The 21,937-nt window shown below is 44.5% G+C and overlaps 1 protein-coding gene across 2 annotated transcripts in view; it reads left to right on the forward strand.

The window, feature by feature from the left end:
* LOC138297109 (protein Hook homolog 3) overlaps positions 1–21,937 on the forward strand; it is an 803,252-nt gene that overhangs the window by 161,780 nt on the left and 619,535 nt on the right. For both annotated transcript variants that reach the window (XM_069236612.1, XM_069236608.1), the window contains exons 5-6: positions 2,634–2,766; positions 16,639–16,706. In XM_069236612.1, coding sequence (XP_069092713.1) covers positions 2,634–2,766; positions 16,639–16,706 — 201 coding nt within the window. The remainder of the gene's footprint in view (positions 1–2,633; positions 2,767–16,638; positions 16,707–21,937) is intronic.

Consider the following 21,937-nt stretch of genomic DNA (forward strand, 5'->3'; position numbering starts at 1 on the left):
AATAAATGGAAACACTGTATATCCAGCAACCATAGAACACCTTCCTTCTGTGCAAACTAGACCTAAGTGCTTAAGCAACATTCCTTCTGAAAGTTGTCATGACTTTACACATTGGCCAGTCTAGTGCACTGCCAGTTTTCTTCGCCGTGCCCCATCCATCCATCCATCCAAAGATAGAACGTTACATCGTCTAGACTGAAAAAGAACTCTAAACCTTTACATCAATCATACCAAGAAACATCGGGTGGCTGATCAGCTTTTTGTAGGCTTCTCTGGGGTGAATAAGGAACACGCCTACAGAAAATAAAACATCTCCATATGGATTGCACTAGGCATCAAACCCTATTACGATGTGGCCAGGAAGCAGCCTCCAGAAGACCTGTGCTCATTCTGCCAAAGCAAAGGCTGCTCCCACAGCACTGATGTGCTAGGTGCCAATCTGCTACATGGGTGTTGATTCACATGTTCACAAAGCACTACTGCCTGGATAATGTGGTCTGGCAGGAAGGGTATTTTTCCACTCGGTTCTGCCGGATTTTCTGAATAAAGTCATTCCACAGACCCACCATCTGGGGGCGGTACTGCTTTGGTATCTGCTCATGAGGTGAGGAATCAGAAGTTCGAAGTATACATCAGAAGAACTAGTTACTCTTCTTTGGTAATGTTCCATCTAACCACAGATTCCTCACTGACCCCTCTCCCACCACCTGCCTCTCTCCTGGCCCCCTTTCCACCTTCCCCTTGTGCAAAATAGACTCTTGGTACATGATAATAACATTCCGATTTAGAGATCTGTACACTGGCACAATCTCATTACTAAGGATCTGTGTCCGACAGACTGATGAATATCAGAAAGAAACTGATGCACAGAGGTGGCAGCTGTGTAGAAGCCCGACATCCCATCCAAAGTGGAACGGAGCCGTACAATGCCACCTACTGACATCTGGAAGAATTGCTGTAGAAAGTCTCAGGATCCAGTCTGGCACCTTGTGGTATTCACAGGGTGCTGAATCTGTGGTTAGACTATCCACCATAAGAACTTTACACAAGGTAAGTAACTTGCTCATTTGTGCAGTACTTTGTAATTGTAACTCATTACAGGCTGACAATTTATTTTCAGCGATTTCGTTAGGTGCAAAGACTGCTTTCTCCCTGGAAGAGTAAAAATCTGAAATATCCTCAGAGGAAGAACATCTCTGCTAATCTTCCTTCCAATTGCCTAGCCTCAAAAGATCCTGATCAGATGCCTCCCTTGTAGGTTGCAGAAAACTTGTGGGGGCAGCTTATTCAGTGCAGCATGTTTTATTTGCCCTGAGGTGTGGGTCCCTGAAATTCCTGGAGGGGGAAAGAAGTACTGTGAATTGAACAAACATTTTTTTGTTACATTGATTCCAACAGCACAGTGGGGGAATGCACATTCTTCACATATATGTTAAGCAGGTTATTACAGTAAATATATAATTTTATTGGATCCATTATAAGTTCTGCCGTTTTGTCTGAATACATATTCTTGTGCATTGAAAACATAGGTAGGATGAGTTCACTCTTACTAACAGGGATAGTGCCTGCAATTGTTGACCCTTTTTGAGACCGTATATAACACTTCTTCATTTGTTCATTCACCAGAGTATTTTTTCCAGAAATCCTTAGCATGCAAGGTATTAGAAGGGACCAGTGAATTGTCCCCACCTCAGGGCCACATGTACAAAAATCAGGTTTTGCGTGTTATTGACACTGTTTGCGATTCCCGATGGGGTCGCAAATGACCTGCCTCATGAATATTCATGGGGTAGGTCGCAATTTGCGACTCCATTGTGAATGGCCACCCTCCTTAAAGGAAAACGAGATGCATTTCAAAATCAAAAATGAAAAGTTTTCTTTTCATTTTTTTCCAGAGAAGGCAGTGGTCCGTGGGACCACTGCTTTCTCTGAAAAAAATATTTTCACTGCCATTCCCAAAGGGGAAGGGGTCCTATAGGGACCCCTTCCCGTTTGTGAATGGGTTAGCACCAGTTTGAAACTGGTGCTAACTGCGATTGTTGTGCTACCGCATTCGCGGTCACAAAAGAATCCTACATACCATCTGGATTCGGTATTAGGAAGGGATGCCCTTGACACGCCCCTTCCTAATACCGCATCGCAAATCCCAAACTGCGATTCAGTAACAAGTTATCGAATAGCAGTTTGGGCTTTGTACATCCCAAATATCATTTTTCAAGTCACAAACGGGCTGCTTCGCAGTTTGCAACTTGAAAACTGCTTTGTACATCTAGCCTTTAATTCTTTAGTTAAGACCTAAATGGACCTCATTCTAATGTTGTATTTCCTAATTTGAAAGAGTTTGGTCCGCTATATTGATATCCTTGTAGAATGTATCCAAAAGATGTTTGACTTCTTGCATTTGAATATGCCACACATGTAAGTAAGTTCCTGGCCTCCTCTGTTGATTATGTTTTAATAACACTAATAATCAAGCAGTTATTAATTTTCTAAAGCACCTCCATTGCCCTGTTGTTTAGGTTACATGCACTGTTGTTTAAATTGGCAGCTGATGTGAACACTGAGATTTTATTTTCTGTGTGTAAACTTTTGCCATCTAGATATATATAAAATATATTGTTAATTTATGGCAGGTTTTGGGACAGCAGATCAACGACTACATACACCCAGACGTTAATTTGATTGGCGAACACTCTGATGCGGCTGAACTCGGTAGAATGCTTCAGCTCATTTTAGGCTGTGCTGTCAATTGTGAGCAAAAACAAGGTATGCATTTACAATGCTGAGTCATATGAACTTTTTCAAGTCAATGACCAACAACTCTAAAACAACTTAAACTATATTTCCTGTTTTGGGCTAGTCTCAATGGATGTTGTTAGGCTGAACTGAAGTTTGAAAGATGCCTTATGTTAAGCAAATTAATTATTACATTAAATAAAGAAATGAACCGGAAAACTGCTGTGTAGGACTTCAACAGGGCACCGCCAGGGTATTCTTCTAGCTTTGATTTGCTTTATTTAAATCAATTGGACTATCAAACCTGAGAATCTCCGTATTGTAAATGTGTTGTTCCAATGTCATGAAAGCATGTATTCAGATTACTAGCGTGCAATCAGAAAAACGTGTTTGTAACGTGTTGCTGTAGATACACATGCTCTGCACACTCCTGCTATCTAATGTTGGGCTTGGATATTTTGCCCGTACCAACAGCAAGGTTACCACTCCTACACTCAGAGACTACTAAGAGGCGTCTATTGGTGAAACAGCAATAGAGGGAGAGGCAAGGAAGGTTCAGGCAAGGAAGCCTTCACCAGCACAAAGCACTGACTCCCCTACAGCTCCTCTCTAACCACACAACACTTGTCTGTGGGGTAATGGGAGGGGGAGGGTGCTGGAAGAAAATCTCTTCACACAAATCGGTTCTTACTGTGATCCAGCATGGTTACTGCCTGTAGCTTCATTCATACCCTCCCAACATAACACCCTCGCATCACACCTCAGCAGAAGAGGCATGAGCCTTCTTGCAGAAGGGATTTCATTACAACAATAAGGGTTCGCTTCCTTACTTGCTTATACCCAGGAAGAAAAGGTCGCTCAGACCAGTCTTTGATCTCCAGCCCTTCATTCTATATATATTATGGTTGAATATATTCACATGGTAACTCTTCAGGACGCCATACTTCTGCTGTAGCAAGACGACTTCGTGACATCATTGGATCTAAATGATACATATCCCCATCCAGTCAGTCGTTTGACGCTACCTGCGCTTCGTGGTAAGTGACCATCATTATCAGTTAAAAGTCTTGCCTTTCAGTGTAACCATCACCCCAAGGGTTTTCCCCAAATGCCTAGCAGTAATCACGACTTATTTAAGACGAGGGGACATTCATGTATTCCCCTACTTGCACGATTGGCTAATGAAGAGCTCAAGCAAGCTTCAGTGCCTCACCTTGTATACATACCTCTATATTTCTCCTACACACCTTATATTTTACCATCAACATCAGCAACTCACACCTGGTCCCTTTCCAAATAGAGTTCTTTCTAGGGTCAACTATAAATTCAGTAACAGGCAATGCTTACCCAAGCCAAATAACATTCATGGCTTTCCAGTAGCTTGTCCCTCTGTTTTCAGCATAATTATCGTCTTTCAGTAAAAACAATAATGCACCTTCTCGGCATGATGGCCTTCTGCATCACCATAATGCCCCATGCGCTTGCTTGTACTGTGACTTGCAGCACAGTGGTCCAAAGCGGGGGTCACGTGGAGGATCTAGTGCACTCTTTGCAGTGGTGGAAATACAACAATTTGCTGCAGGGCCTGCCTTTCAAAGACCCTTTACCGCAGGTCACCATCACCACTGACTCCTTACAAGCAGGATGAGGGGCACATCTCAACCTCACAGCAGTTCAGGTGTTGTGGACCCTGCAACAGCGGGCATCCACATCATCTTCAACTAACGCATAGCAATCCAGCTAGCCCTAAAAGCCTTTCCCCTACAGATACAGGATAAGATTTTTTAGGTTGAACTGACATGACAGCAATATACAGCCTGCATAAGCAAAGCAGCACAAACTCTCTCTACTGCACCCTTGTAGTTCAAGCAGTTTGGCTTTGTACCCTCATCAGCCACATACATGTCATAGCGGAGTGCCTCCTGGGGGTGTGCGATAACCAAGCAGACCTACTCAGCAGGTCACATGAAGAAGTCCGCAGATTAAAACGCAGTCCTCTGATCTATCCTCAACAGCTGTTTCTGATGCTAGGGAACTCCACAGATAGACATGTTCACCACCCTGGAAAAAGCACAGTGCCCAAGCTTCACCTCCATGTTCCCACACCCACAGGTGGTGGACAATGGACTGTAGATAGACTGGTCATGGATATATGCTTATGTTTTCTGCCTCTTCTCCCTTCTTTCAACTAGTGGTGCGCAAAATATGACAAACATCACAGATGCTAATCCTCGTAGCTCTCACCTGTGCCAGACAGCCCTGCTACTCCATTCTACTCAAATGTCCATCAGTCCCCATGAAAAGCCTCCTAAAAGGGCGGACCATCTCACCAGAAACGGGGGTCAGATCAGTCATCAGAACTCCAAACAACTCAACCTAATGATTTTGCACCTGATATCCTAGAGTTTGGCTATCTATACCTCCCACACGAGTGTACAGACATCCTCAAGGAAGCATGCAGGCCAACTACTCTAGCTTTCTACATAGCAGAATGGAAGATGTTTGTCCGTTACTGTACCCTGAAGCACATAGATCCATTAAACCCAACAGCGCAGGCCATTATATGCTACCTTCTTCATCTGCAACAGACTGGGCTGGCAAATACTTCCATTAGATTTCATTAAGTAGCCATACCTGCTTGCAGAATAGAGAACAGTCTCTACCTTATTCCATATACCAGTCATCAAGGCGTTCGTGGAGGGCATCATAAGGGTCAATCCCCTAAGGATGCCTCAAGCCCTTGAGTGAAATCTCAATATAGTCCTCACCAGAATCATTGGTGCCTCACTTTGAGGCAATGTATATCTGTGCCCTCCCTGCCACCCCACCCCAGTTACTTTTCCTACAAAGTTAAATTCCTAGAGGTGTATTAGTGACCTACAAGCACTCGCAATACAGGAACCCTACATCCTGAGCAGCAACAACTTGGTAGTACTACCCAAAGTTTCTGCCCGTGGTGATTTCACCTCAACCAGATCATAGAATTTCCAGTATTTTTCCCACAGCCAGAGTCAGCGATAGACAGAGCCTTTCAAACTTTAGATGTCACAAGGGCTTTCATTTACTACATTAATAGGATAAAATCCTTTTGTAGGGCAGAGCAGTTGTTTGTAGCCTTTAGTAACCTCCAGGAATGTCACCCTATTTCAAAAGCAGGAATTGCCAGAGTGATAGTCAAGTTTATAAAGACCTGTTACTTTAAAGCCAATCAAGTTATTCCTGTACCTCCCAGGGGCGCACTTCATGAAAGAAAGCTGCTGCAATGGCCTTCCTTGGAAACATTCCACTAACTGACATTTGTAAGGCAGCTACTTTGTCAATCCCACACAGATTTAATAAACACTACTGTTTGGATGTTCTTGCTAGGCTGCAATATTTAGTTGGCCAGGCAGTCCTTTTTTATTTTTGACATCTGCTCCACTCACATGCTAGCCACCGAATAAACAGAGGGACTATTTTACAGTCCATGCAGCGCAACACATTCTATGAATGGACAGTATTACTTACCCAGTAACCTTCTGTTCATAGCATGTAGTGCTGTAGATTCATGTGCGTCCTGGAAACGTTTGACCCTGGTTGCAGATCTATTCTTTTTCTTTCTGTTTTTAAATCTTTGGCAATACCATGTTAGCACTTCCTTCTACCACTCCATACTATTTTCACCCGATGGCTGACAAACAGTCTAACATGGAGCTGGTGCCCATGGGCAATGCCACCATAAGGATGCTTCACTATGTATCTCATGACTCGGAAGACTTCTTCAAAGAAACACAAGTTGCAAGCATCCGATCCCAACACTAGATGGAAAGAGTATGCCAAGCATGTGTACCTGCAGCACTACATGCTAAGAACAGATGCATACAGGGTAAGTGACATTTTCCTTTTCTTCGCTACACACCACATTTCCCATTTTGAATGACTTTCACTCATTTCCTGTGCACGTTAAAATTGTATGGGTTTGCTTATTTTCTTCAGTGGGTTCCCCTATGCTTGGCTTTTTTGACTACCACTAAAAGCAAAGGACAGTGTAAAATTATGACTAAGTCACTTTCAAAAATCTTTTGTGATTGGCATATGTAATGTTGTTTGGGGGTTAGCAACTCCATATAGTTAACATGCTCTGACAATAATGGCTCTCGTAACATGACTAGGAGCAAACCATTTCATGGTTTTAACAGGTATGAACATGAATTATAATCCTTGAGTGTTATATTCTTTTAAGTGGAAACCTTTCATGTAATATGAAGTGACTTCATATTATCATAATTTAAAATGCAATTTGGAAGGCCATAGTAGTGATCAAATATTTCACAAGGAACTCACATCTTTAAGACTGTGAATATAAATATGTGCAATTCCTTCTGTAAATCTCACATTATTAAAGAATATTTAAACAGGCATAAACTAAGTTAAGTTGAATATCCCAAAACAATACCTTCCCCCTACCAAGAGTCAAGGTTAATAACCTTACATCCTATCAAGTAGAGGTGGGTAGAGGAATTAGGCAGAGGTGCCCCCTCTCCAAAAGGGAAGTTGGCAGCCCCAATTTAGTTTGGAGACACTTACTCTAATGTATTAGAAGGGAGGGTTTAATGAACCAAACTTTGAGCTACTCTGTTGCATGCACAGGGCCATAACACAAGAGGCTGTTTTCAACCCCTTATTCTTAAGAGGGAAAAGGTAGAAGATAATGTGCTTTTCACAGTTCTCCCTGGGAATTTTATGTGACCCAGAAAGTACTAACTGTTGCCGCAACTTCATGGGTGTTGATATATGTGAATATGTCAGAGAGTGTGATTTACACCTTTACTCTTCTATGATTTCTCCAAACACCACCTTTCTACCACTAACCACCAAACAGGTGGCATGAGTCATTCTCCAGAGCTGACTTGACTCATTTTAGTCACTGATAAGCTCAGCGTAAGTTATTTTCCCTAGATCCGTTCATGGTGGGCAGAAAGACTAATCTTCTAAACGTTTTTCCATATTTTTACTTCAACATGCATTTCATGATGTTGTCTCTGACTTCCCTATGGAGCCACCAGAGTACATATTGCTTACACAAATCCGCAGTCACACAACTGGATGGCCAGATTGTATTCTTTTGCCAGGAAAGTCTGTAGCAAAAATACGTATTGCGATAAGGTAGCATGGGAGCAGGATGTGGGTGCTAGGGTTTCAGAGGAATGTTGGAATTATTGCCACTCAAACAACATTAGTCTTGCTAACATAGACACAAGGTACTGCATTTTAAATTCGTACCCAGAGCATATTGTACATCTAATAGATTGCATGAGATCGACCTCACCGCCAGGTGTGAATGCCCTAGATGCCATTCCCTCATGCAAACTTTAATCTTTTATCCTGGGTTTGCCCTACAATACACAAATACTGGCAGCAGCCAATGCAGACATTACTAGCAAGTTGGGGATTGGTTTAGTTTAACTTCTAACTAGTTATTTTACTTTTACCATGTGTGCCAAAATGATTTTTACCTGTGGATTGCTGATAATACCTATTTCTGATGGATACAACTACCTGTGGATTCCTCACCTAATGAATACTCCCATGGCGCCAGCATTCGACGGAAATCTTCTTACTAGTCTCTGCACGTCGACGAGGACGTCACTCTAGCCCACGCGACGCCGTCTGACGTCATACAGGCAATAAGAGGTCCTCGACGACGTGCGGACGTCAGTTCCCTTTTTTCCGTGCATTCGAAACGGTTATCTTCGAGGGAGCAACTGTTACTTTTTTGGTTACAGTGTATTTTTGCTGCGTAGTCTTTCGCTGTGGTAATAATGTCGCAGAGAAAGTCTGGATTTAAGCCTTGTCGTGAGTGTGGAGGCAAGATGTCGGTGACGGATCCTCATTCCGATTGCCTTTGGTGTTTGAGCTCCGACCACGACGTCTCGACTTGTGATTCATGCCAGCACATGAATCCAAAGGCCCTCAAGGAACGTGAGGCGAAGCTGTTTATGGCTAAATCGAAGGAGAAGCATCACAAGAAGTCTTCTTCTCCAAGACATCGGCGTCATCGAGACTCCCGGCGCCGTAGAGAATCTCGGCGTCATTCGAAGGAGACTCGTTCCAGGTCTTCGGATCGGCGCCGAAGGACATGGGAGATCAGTCCCACGGTTACGCCGCATCCTTCGACGCCGTTGCCCTCTCCGGCGTCTCCGACTTCACCTGGACAGGCGTCGGTGATTGAGGTATTGGAGCCTCAGGTGTTTTCTCCGGCGCAGACGCCGAGGCCGGCGTCGGGGTCGCCTCCGAGACAGGCACCTCAGTATCCGGCTTTTCCCACCCCTGGAGCCGATAGTTCCGCATTCTTGAATGCGATGTATGCCATCTTCCAACAGATGGCTCCAGGGAGTGCTCCGGCTGGGCCTTTGGCCTTTTCTTTGGGTGATCCTGCGCCTCTTCGGCCGGCACCCTTTATGCCCTTTCTCCCTTTTGGGAACGTGGGCTCGGCGCCAGTGTCGGCGCCGGTGGCCGCTCCGGTGGCTTCAGAAGGATTGGCCCCGGGGATTTCCATCCCGTCGACGTCGAAATCGGGATTTCGGCCTGTGACTCCGGTGGGTCCATCTGCTTCAGCTGCTCTTTTGTCGGCGCCGAAGTTACCTGTGGCGCCGGGCGCGGCGTCGGTGGCTTCTGAAGATCGGCGCCGATCTTCGACTTCGGCGGAGGCATTGTCGACTCCGCGTATTGAACAGCGACTTCATTCCAGGAGACGTGCTCTCCGTGTATTAGAAGAGCAGGAGTACCAACGAGCCCTGGAGGAAGGAGAGCTAGAGGACTCGGGTGATGGGCTGCGTGGACTGGAGTCGGCCAGTGGGCTGGACACTTCCCCTGAGTGGGATCTTTCGTCCCCGGGGGAGTATACTGAGGAGGCTGCTTCCTTTCATGCAGTGGTACGGAAGGCAGCTAGTTTTTTGGACCTGCCTTTGCCGGTGGTGGAGGCTAAACAAAACCTTTTAACAGAGGTGCTACATCCGGCCTCAGCTGCGGCGGAGCCTCTGTTGCCATTTAATTACGCTCTGCTGGATCCGGTGATAGAGGTGTGGAAGAGGCCGGCATCTTCCCCAGCAGTTCACAGAGCCGTGGCCAGGAGGTATCGGGCGGCTCCGACTGACCCTGGATTTCTATCTAGGCCCCCTACGCCGGAGAGCTTGGTGGTGCAGGCCTCCTGTTCAGCCAAGTCAGCGCCTGGTTCTTTCCCGACGGTGCCTGGGGACAGAGATTCAAAGAAGCTAGAGGCGCAGTCGAAGAAATTTTTTTCGTCCTGCAGTCTGGCGTTAAAAGCCACCAATGCAACCTGTATCCTGGGGAGGTATATTCATGCTCTGATGGATGACATTTCCTCATCGTTTACAGAGCTTCCCCAGGGTCTTTTGGATCTTGTCTCAAATGCCCAGGCTGCTGCGACCCAGATTATCCAGACGGGACTGGATACCACCGACTCGGTAGCCAGAGCAATGGGCACAACTGTGGTGGCAAGGAGACAGGCCTGGCTCCGTAACTCGGGCTTTTCTGCAGATGTACAGTCCACATTGTTGGATCTCCCGTTTGATGGGGACAAATTGTTTGGAGCCAAGGCTGATTCGGCCTTGGAACGTTTTAAAGAAAGCAGGGCCACGGCTAAATTGTTAGGGCTCCAAGCTCCTTCTTCCACGGCCTCTACCAGATTTTTCAGGAGGTTTCGTGGATTTGGGCGTGGCTCTTCCTCCTCTTCCTTTCGGGGAAGATATCAGCAACCTGCCTCTTCCCATCCCTATAGATCTTTCAGGGGGAGAGGTAGGGTCCGCACCAGAGGAGCCTCTCAGCAGCACTCTGCCTCTTCCTCATCCTCTGGCGGGGTGCAGCAGGGGAAGCAGCCTTAGGCTTCCACCATTTCCCACTCACTCCTCTCCTGTAGGGGGAAGATTACAGCATTTTCTCACCAAATGGAAGACTGTTACAACGGACACTTGGGTTCTCAGTATTGTGGGAAAAGGCTACACCCTTCCCTTTCGGGAGTTCCCGCCCCTCATCCCGCCCCGCCCTTCTTATTGTTCAAAAGAACACCTCCTGTTGCTAGAACAGGAGGTACAAGCCCTCCTTTCCAAGGGCGCGGTGGAGTTGGTCCCAGAGCAGGAAAGGGGTCGAGGATGTTACTCAAGGTATTTCCTGATTCCCAAGAAGGATGGTCGTTTGAGACCAATTCTGGACCTGAGGATCTTGAATTGGTTCCTCAAGCAGGAAAAATTCAAGATGCTGACCCTAGCACAGGTGCTTTTGGCGTTGAACAAGGAAGACTGGATGGTGTCTGTCGACTTGCAGGATGCTTACTTTCATATCCCGATACTCAAGTCACACAGGAAGTATCTCCGGTTTGTGGTGGGATCGCAACACTATCAGTTTGCGGTCCTTCCGTTTGGTCTTACTTCAGCACCTCGAGTCTTCACGAAGGTGATGTCGGTGGTTGCGGCAGAACTCAGAAGGAAGGGGATAGCAGTATTCCCTTACTTGGACGACTGGTTGATCAAAGCCAAGTCCCCGGAGCTTGTGTCGCATCATCTGCAGTCAACAACCCAGTTGTTGTTCGACCTGGGTTTTTCGGTGAACGAGCCCAAATCTCACCTAGAGCCCTCTCAGCGCCTCCTGTTCATAGGGGCAGTACTGGATACAACATTGGGTCGGGCCTTTCCTCCGCCTCAGCGGATTCAAGATATTCAGGATTTGGTTCCAATGTTTCGAAATGGAGCGGTAGTTCCAGTCCTCAAGGTCCTTCGTCTGCTCGGTCTTTTTGCCTCCTGCATTCTGTTGGTCACGCATGCTCGCTGGCACATGAGGGCTCTTCAGTGGTGCCTCCGAAGGCAGTGGTCTCAACACAAAGGGGATCTAGAGAGTACTGTCAAGATCTCCAGAGATGCTGCTGTGGATTTGAAGTGGTGGATTGCAAGCAACAATCTTTCACAAGGAAAGCCGTTCCAGCAGTCGCCACCAGTGGCCACAGTCATAACGGATGCTTCCACTCTAGGGTGGGGAGCTCATCTGGGGGATCTGGAGATCAAAGGTCTTTGGTCTCCAGAGGAACAGATGTTTCACATCAATCTGTTAGAGTTACGGGCTGTACGTCTGGCTCTCAAGGCCTTCCTCCCTTCCCTTCGTGGTCAGTCGGTACAGGTCCTAACGGACAATACTACCACGATGTGGTACATAAACAAGCAGGGAGGAGTGGGGTCGTACCTTCTCTGCAGAGAAGCTCTTCGACTATGGTCCTGGGCAAAGGACCATCAGATTTGCTTGATAGCAAACCATCTGGTCGGAGTCTTGAACGTGCGTGCGGACAGTCTCAGTCGCCAATTCTTGGCAGACCACGAGTGGCGTCTCCATCCAGATCAAGTCCGTTTAATCTTCCAGAGGTGGGGGTTTCCTCGGGTAGATCTGTTTGCCACTCGAGAGAACGCGCATTGTCCGTTATTCTGCAGCCTCCAGTATCCGATGCAGGGAGCGTTGGGGGACGCGTTTCAAATAACCTGGTGCGGCCAGTTGCTTTACGCGTTTCCTCCCATACCCTTGATTCCTCGAGTATTGAGGAAGATTCGCCAGGACCGGGCTCTAGTCATCCTAATAGCTCCGGATTGGCCAAGGAGGGTATGGTACTCCGACCTTCTCCAACTCTCAATGTGCCCTCCGCTCCGTCTCCCTTTCAGGGCAGACCTCCTCTCGCAGTCGCAGGGGCAGGTTCTACACCCCAACCTCCAGAGTCTGCACCTACATGCCTGGAGATTGAACGGGGCAACCTGAGTTCCTTCTCTCTCCCGCCTGAGGTAGTGGATGTTATATTAGCGGCCAGGCGACACTCCACTAAATCTATCTACGCTAATAGATGGTCTAAATTTGTTGCGTGGTGTGGAGAGAGGCAGATTGATCCTTTGCATGCTCATCTATCGGACGTTTTGTCTTTTGCTCTGTCTCTAGCGCAGAAAGGTTGTGCAGTGGCTACCATTAAGGGTTATTTATCGGCCTTGTCAGCCTTCATATGTCTTCCAGACCAACCATCTTTATTTAAATCCCCTATTGTTATCAGATTCCTGAAAGGTCTTCTAAATAAATATCCTCCAAAACCATTCGTTATGCCGCAATGGGATTTGTCCTTGGTCCTGACTTTCCTTATGGGGTCCCCTTTTGAACCTATGCATTCTTGCCCCTTAAGGTATTTGGTTTTAAAAACAGTCTTCCTGATAGCTATAACATCAGCAAGGAGAGTGAGTGAGTTGCAGGCCTTATCAGTAAAGCCCCCTTATACAACTTTTTATGGGGATAAGGTGGTGTTGAGGACCAAGGCTGCTTTCCTCCCGAAGGTTGTTTCACCCTTCCATTTGGCTCAGGCAATTACTTTGGCCATGTTCTATCCTCCGCCTCATCCTTCCAAAGAGGAAGAAAGACTGCACCGTCTGGACCCAAAGAGAGCGTTGAGCTTCTTTATTGATAGAACAAAGGATTTCAGGCTGGAGGATCAGCTGTTTATTGGATACGTGGGCAAGAGGAGAGGAAAGGCAGTCCACAAGAGAACACTATCCAGGTGGGTTGTTCTTTGCATTAAAATCTGTTACTCTTTGGCAAAGAAGGATCCTCCTGAGGGCATTAGAGCTCATTCCACCAGAGCTAAGTCGGCCACTTCGGCCTTGGCCAGGGGTGTTCCTCTGTTTGACATCTGCAAGGCCCCAACTTGGTCGTCCCTTCACACTTTTGCAAAACATTACTGTTTGGATTCTGAGGTTAGAAGAGACGGCCATTTTGCACGGTCAGTGCTGCAGGATTTCTTGGTTTGACCATTTAGGCACCCACCGCCGGGCGTGGTACTGCTTTGGGACTCTATTCATTAGGTGAGGAATCCACAGGTAGTTGTATCCATCAGAAGAACGAGTTACTTACCTTCGGTAACGACTTTTCTGGTGGATACATTAGCTACCTGTGGATTCCTCACGGTCCCACCCGCCTCCCCGTTGCCTTTCTGGTCTTTCCAAGTAATCCTTGAGTGCGCTCCTCTTGGTCTTTGAGGGTGCAATAGATGTTGTATGTAATATATTTATATATATATGTATATATGTATATATCTTTGTGTATATACTTGATGTGTGTATATATTTTTTTTAAAAAAAGAGAGTTATATATATATATATATATATATATATATATATATATATATATATATATATATATATAAAAGATTTACAGTTATTCATGCAATGTTGTGTATTTTTACAATATAATGGGATGTTGTCTTGCTCTTTCATTGCATTGCCTGGTTGTTCTCATGCACGTAAAAAATGATTGGTACTGACGTCCGCACGTCGTCGAGGACCTCTTATTGCCTGTATGACGTCAGACGGCGTCGCGTGGGCTAGAGTGACGTCCTCGTCGACGTGCAGAGACTAGTAAGAAGATTTCCGTCGAATGCTGGCGCCATGGGAGTATTCATTAGGTGAGGAATCCACAGGTAGCTAATGTATCCACCAGAAAAGTCGTTACCGAAGGTAAGTAACTCGTTCATCATGACTATATTGTGAGTTTTAATATGAATCTCTCATGGTTTTATTTGAGATTTTTGAAAATGAAAAATAAAATAATTCCCTATCTAAATTGTCTTGTGAACTTAACTCAGACTTATGTTGCTAAATGTGCTACACATTGATTAACCAAAAGCATATGGACTTTTATTTAGTTTAAATAACGATTTGCAAGAGATTACTATGTAAGTAATTAGCTACCATCAGTGGCCCTGATGCTGTTAGCTAAAGTACATCTCCTGGCTAGCTTAAGTTAACGGGGACTGATTTTGATTGGACACTTAAGTATTCTTTAATCTTTAGTGATATACCCATGACTTATTTAAGATAGTACCAGCCGAAGGTAAAATCTTAAATTCATTTCAGTAAGATTAAAAGCAAAAACTGGAGTAATTTGCTAGATTGAGGGTGCATGAATGTTTGAATTGTATTCATCTTAATCCTCAACAACTGACTTTTGTTACTTTGTTTTTAGAAATCCTGAAAAAAGGACCCTTGTTTGGTTCGCTTTTGTGATTGTTCTGCTTTTTATTTTTTATTTGAATTCATTCGGTCTAGAAATCTGGACCATTTAGAGTAATAAAAATAACAATCATACATGATAAAAAATATATGTTAAAAAACATAATAACAATATAAAAACCAATAATAGTCGGAACAATATAGCAATAAGATCAACAGGACTAAGCTTTTGTTCATGAATATAAATACAATAAATAGGACATGGATAAAAATGGTAAAAGAGAAGAAGATAAAAGGTAAGGTATAAAACTTTTGTCTGACAAACCAATGTGTGCAGCTATTTTCCCATAAAACCTGGCCCTCGTCAATCCAAAAAACAAATAGAGTTCCCATTTGGTTAAAAGATACTTTATCAAAGAACCTATCAGAGTTCAACTATGAAAGCTATAAAAAATGGCTCTATAAGCTTGTACAATCTCTATTGATCATATAGAGGGCAACAAGTACCTACTGAAAATTCCTACTGGTACTACATAGAAAATAACAGTTGAGACTCCTTCTATAGACTGATACCAGGATGGCTCAAGTGCCCTTTGATACAATAAACCTACGACGGATGTACCAAGCCTCCGATAAATATTTGGTGACTGTAATAGCTACCACGGAGGATGAATCGTATGTACAGATTCTGGTGGCGTTTGCTCTATCCTGTAATGACATGTTTTTGCAGAGGGGAATAATCCACCTCTCTCTGGGACTCTTATACAAAGGGCAGAAGAATAATACATGCTCTGTTGATTCTTTACAGTATTGGCAAGAGATACATCTATCATTTGAAGCGGTGTTAGATGGCCAGTGGGCCGTAAAACCATTGATAGGCAATGTACCATATCTTAGCTGGAGATATAGAGCACGGGCATACGGAGGCATGGGAAGGTTCAAGAAATTCTCAGCCCAGGGTTCATGCTTGAGTTGAAGAAATTCCATTGTTAGCCTGCCCACCCCCTTTTGGTGCAAGGAGTCTTCATTAACTTTCTCCCAATATCTGCTTATAACCAGTCTCCTAGCATTATCGGGAATTTGATCCGGATACTTCCAGTAATGGGGAAGACCTATTTTATCCCAGGCAGATTTCATCTCCTTCAGCCATGGAATTTTCTCCAGTGCCTGGGGGGCGGCTATGAGCTCTCTTATAGCCAGCCTATATGGTTCGAGTTCAACAGATTTCCATAGACGAATCCAATAGGAGAGAGGTCTTAGGGCCGCTGTGGTTTTAATGCTATTTAAACCTAGGTCGAGCCTTAGAGGGGTCATTGGTGTGCCCATACCTAACCGGGACACCTGCCTAAGGAAATGATTTTCCTTGGTTTGCAGAATGTCCAGGTTTTTGTGGGACCCCCAGAGTTCCGCTCCATATAAGGCTGCTGCTCTAATTTGGACATTGTAAATCTCCGCAAGTATGTTCAGGGGGGGGCTCGGAGCCTTTCTAGATCTACAAACAAGGGCCCCGCCTCTTTGGCTTATAATAAGAGCCCCTTTGTCAATGGCTGCCTTCCATTTGCCTGTGGTCGATAGTCTGAAACCCAAATAGTCGAACTCTTCTACTTTCTCCAATGGCATCGAGTTCATTTCTATGTTAACGCGCAATCGTTTCTTGGAAGTACTGTAAATCATAAGTTTTGTTTTCTTGATGTTTACATCCAGACCATAGTCACTACAATAAACACAGAATTGATTGATCAAATTTTGGATTCCCATTGTTCTGCTCTCTTCGTTGGTTTGCAGAAAGCTTTAAATTAAATTAATGTGTGCCATGTCTCTCCTTCAGTTTGTTTACGTGGTGCATGTATTAAATTGTGTATTGCATTGATTCTGTTTTTAGAATACATCCAGACCATCATGATGATGGAAGAGTCAGTCCAGCATGTTGTCATGACGGCCATTCAGGAGGTATGTTAAATCTTTAATAGTGTTAGATATTCAGTAAAGGGTTCATGCTCTTAAAGGCCAATATATTTTCTAGGCAGTGTTTAGCAATACTGATTAGATTGCAAGAGTCTTGTGCCTCCTGATTTGGGAGGTTGGTTGCTCAACTCTTGAGTTGTATTATGTTAAATTGCATGGTGATATTGTAAAAACATACTTCTTCTGGTATTCCATTACCTGATAAGGGAAAGGTTGCAAAGTAGATTGCAACAATTTGTAAAGATGCAGATATGTATTTAGTGAAATAGATACTTTCTTTTTTATCAAAAAACATAATCCCTGATTATACCCCTGTTTTTTTACTAGATAATGCCGACCTTCCATTTAACTTTTAATAATTTTTTTAAGGATACATTAACCATCTTATGTGCACACCACCCCTTGTGTCAAGTACCCTCTCCAATATAAAGACATTTTCATGGATTGGTGTGGCTTATGTCTTCAGTCTGACAGCAGGAAACCATGATGAGCACTGATAAGCAAGTGAGATATGGTTGGGTTTTAATTAAGGGTGCCGCTTGATGTAACTTCCTAGAGAGGATCCTTCACGTTCATGATCATAAACTAGCTCTTCTTATGTATAGGGTCCTTGAACACTTTACCTTTGAAGGTTTTGTTTCTAAAAAATGAATATTAAACATTCCTGTCCTAGGCAGATTTTTTAAAGACTGACAATTGAAACATGCAAGCGACAATGTATGAGCCACTGCTTCTAACCATCCTTATTCTTTGATTTGTAAAATTTAAATAATATAAGTAAATGGTGAGTAGTTAAAACTTCCTTGCCTCTTGCCCCGGGCTACCACTGCTAATCCAGAGTTCAGGAGCGTCCGGATGCCTGAAGATTAGGTTTGACCCATTTTTTCTTAAAATTATATGGCTTGTAGCCAGATTGACATACGCACCCAGAATTATTTGATAGCTTTTGCTGTCCCTTGTCTTTCACTGTGAGATTGTTCTGGCTGCTTTTCCTTTATTGAAGCATTTTCTTAACATATATGAGGCTTTTACTATCCATTGTACATTATTTCTCAGTTAAAAAAAAATATATCAAAAAAAATCAGGAGAACATGGGAGTGATGTGAAAGAAATGTGCCTCCTAAGTAGAGACTCCACACAGTCTTCTGGTGGTGGATCGCAACACAGACAAATCTTAAGGGAGCTGTGATGTTTACAGCCATGCTTTTATACCTCAGTTGTTCTCCCCCCTGAGAGATTCACAAAAAGATGTGAAAAATACCCATCACTTCTATCTTTCAATTCAATATTGATATTGCTGGGCACTTCCTGCAACGGTTGATTGTTTACATCGACTTGGGTCTAAGCCTTTTAATGTGAAAGCGATTGGTGTAGAAGAAAAGGACTTGGTTTGTCACTGTTCAGGCTCAAGCTGTCAAGGCAAGAAAAGTTGAGGAAATCAGTGTGAGAAAGTAGCCTCTTTCTAGCCTTGTTACTCCCACTTTTGGCCTGTTTGTGAGTATATGTCCGGGTGTTTTCACTGTCTCACTGGGATCCTGCTAGCCAGGGCCCAGTGCTCATAGTGAAAACCCTATGTTTTCAGTATGTTTGTTATGTGTCACTGGGACCCTGCTAGCCAGGACCCCAGTGCTCATAAGGTTGTGGCCTATATGTATGTGTTACCTGTGTGATGCCTAACTGTCTCACTGAGGCTCTGCTAACCAGAACCTCAGTGGTTATGCTCTCTCTTTACAAATTGTCACTAACAGGCTAGTGACCAATTTCACCAATTCACATTGGCATACTGGAACACCCTTATAATTCCCTAGTATATGGTACTGAGGTACCCAGGGTATTGGGGTTCCAGGAGATCCCTATGGGCTGCAGCATTTCTTTTGCCACCCATAGGGAGCTCTGACAATTCTTACACAGGCCTGCCACTGCAGCCTGAGTGAAATAACGTCCACGTTATTTCACAGCCATTTACCACTGCACTTAAGTAACTTACAAGTCACCTATATGTCTAACCTTTACCTGGTAACGGTTGGGTGCTAAGTTACTTAGTGTGTGGGCACCCTGGCACTAGCCAAGGATAACGAATGCAAGAGCTCATCAGAGTTCCTCTGCATCTCTCTCTTCACCTTCTGCCACGGAATCGACCGCTGACTGCTCAGGAAGCCTGCAAAACCGCAACAAAGTAGCAAAGACGACTACTGCAACCTTGTATCGCTGATCCTGCCGCCTTCTCGACTGTTTTCCTGGTGGTGCATGCTGTGGGGGTAGTCTGCCTCCTCTCTGCACTAGAAACTCAGAAGAAATCTCCCGTGGGACGACGGAATCCTCCCCCTGCAACCGCAGGCACCAAAAGAACTGGATCACTGGTCCTCTGGGTCCCCTCTCAGCACGACGAGTGTGGTCCCTGGAACTCAGCAACTCTGTCCAAGTGACTCCCACAGTCCAGTGACTCTTCAGTCAAAGTTTGGTGGAGGTAAGTCCTTGCCTCCCCACGCTAGACTGCATTGCTGGGTACCGCGTGATTTGCAGCTGCTCCGGCTCCTGTGCACTCTTCCAGGATTTCCTTTGTGCACAGCCAAGCCTGGGTCCCCGACACTCTAACCTGCAGTGCACAACCTCCTGAGTTGTCCTCCGGCGTCGTGGGATCTCCTTTTGTGACTTCGGGTGAGCTCCGGTTCACTCCTTTTCGTAGTGCCTGTTTTGGCACTTCTGCGGGTGCTGCCTGCTTCTGTGAGGGCTCCCTATCTTGCTGGGCGCCCCCTCTGTCTCCTCACGCAATTGGCGACATCCTGGTCCCTCCTGGGCCACAGCAGCATCCAAAAACCATAACCACGACCCTTGCAGCTAGCAAGGCTTGTTTGCTGTCTTTCTGCGTGGGAACACCTCTGCAAGCTTCTTCACGACGTCGGACATCCATCCTCCAAAGGGGAAGTTCCTAGTCCTCTTCGTTCTTGAAGAATCCCCAGCTTCTACCATCCGGTGGCAGCTTCTTTGCATCATCAGCTGGCATTTCCTGGGCATCTGCCCAATCTCGACTTTGTCGCGACACTTGGACTTGGTCCCCTTGTTCCACAGGTACTCTCGTCCGGAAATCCACCTTTGTTGCATTGCTGGTGTTGGTCTTCCTTGCAGAATTCCCCTATCACGACTTCTGTGCTCTTTGGGGAACTTAGGTGCACTTTACACCTACTTTTCAGGGTCTTGGGGTGGGCTATTTTTCTAACCCTCACTGTTTTCTTACAGTCCCAGCGACCCTCTACAAGCTCACATAGGTTTGGGGTCCATTCGTGGTTCGCATTCCACTTTTGGAGTATATGGTTTGTGTTGCCCCTATACCTATGTGCTCTCATTGCAATCTATTGTGACTGTACATTGCTTGCATTACTTCCTTTTGTTATTACTGCATATTTTTGGTATTGTGTACATATATCTTGTGTATATTTGCTATCCTCATACTGAGGGTACTCACTGAGATACTTTTGGCATATTGTCATAAAAATAAAGTACCTTTATTTTGAGTATATCTGTGTATTGTGTTTTCTTATGATATTGTGCATATGACACCAGTGGTATAGTAGGAGCTTTGCATGTCTCCTAGTTCAGCCTAAGATGCTCTGCTAAGCTACCCTTTTCTATCAGCCTAAGCTGCTAGAACACCTCTTCTACACTAATAAGGGATAACTGGACCTGGCGCAGAGTGTAAGTACCCCTTGGTACTCACTACAAACCAGGCCAGCCTCCTACAATCAGTGTTGAGGGAATCAATGTGGAAGTGATCTTATTCTCTTCTGTGACCTGCTGACAAAGGAGAGGCATGACGTGATGTCTTCACCGTGGAAAAAAAACCTGAAAAGGAAATAGACACATCTATCTCAAGAAACCCAGACGAGACAGCTCACTGCTCCATCGTCTATTTAAAAAATACCCTGTGAGAATTCTGCTTTTCTCATTAGACACCTTACACATACCTAAGCATTGGTAATCCAGAGAAGAAGAAGTCATGAGAGGACTTAGAATTGTCTGAAAGTACATATTCCTCTTTGTCCCCATTACAGTCTCCGTATTTAAGTTCTAGAAAGGCAAGCAACAAACATCTGCAACCTTTCCTTAGATCCGATCCTCTGTTACTTTTCAACTCTCTGTACACATTGCAAACACACGGCTAGCTCCTTGGCTCCTCACACCAATGATTAAAATGTTTTTTCTAATACTTGTCACACCACAAGCTGCAACTCCAAACCTAGTTGATGAAATACAGACCTTTGGAGCAGAAACAAAAAACACATCCCTGCCATCTGCATTAGTTATTATATCAATAGTCAGAAAGGACGATTCTGGTTCTCTGACATCCTCAGTCCTTCAGGCAAGATTACTTTTAAAATAGATACAGTGGCCTGAAAGATTGTAAATATTTCAGCTGCAGCAGCTATGGCAACCAGCTTCTCACCGTTCTTTGGAAGATGTAAAACTATTTTTTGACACATTTATTATCTCTCCGCCTGCCTAAGTTAACAAGGTAAGATTTTACCAAAGTCAACAATGGTATCTACCTTTTGAGTAATCAGCTCAATTACTTATGTAGCTGACCCTGCTTATTCATAGGATTAAGTTAGTTTGAATTTATTAAATAAAACAGAAACAAGCCTCCAAGCTAACCAGAGGCTACTAGTCGCTGGAGACTTTCTACGGTTGGGGAAGAACATCTGTCATGTACTCTATCCTTGTGCAACCTTCATTTATAATCATGTTCAGCGTCATGGTTCTAGGTCAGCTACTGAATGTTGAGGTTTATTTTCACCATAATTTAAACATTTGATCCATTCATTGCAGCCAATAAATATGCCATGAGTGCACAATATTGCCATATCTGCTGTAAAACTGTTGGTACACTAGTGAGTTGCTTTCTCTAAGGTATCCTGGTCTAGCCTTCCACTTTGGGGAAATGTGCAAGTTGGGTGTTTTTTTTTTAATCTTAGACGCAGCTTGACCGTATTAGTTTGTGATGCTACTATGTGGAATTTTCTTATAAAACGTTTGTGACCATGTACCTTTTTTGTGATTTTTGACTATTGGTAATTACTCACTGCATTTGTTTATTGACCTGCCTATGGGCACCTTATTGGCTGTAAGTTCAGTAGCTCCACTTTGAACTTCATCTTTTATGGGTTGTATGCTAGCATTCCACTTTTGGGGTAATTAGGAGGGCAACTGGGAACTGTTTA

The sequence above is a fragment of the Pleurodeles waltl genome, chromosome 1_2 (genome assembly GCF_031143425.1).
Source record: "Pleurodeles waltl isolate 20211129_DDA chromosome 1_2, aPleWal1.hap1.20221129, whole genome shotgun sequence".
Classification (NCBI taxonomy): domain Eukaryota; kingdom Metazoa; phylum Chordata; class Amphibia; order Caudata; family Salamandridae; genus Pleurodeles; species Pleurodeles waltl.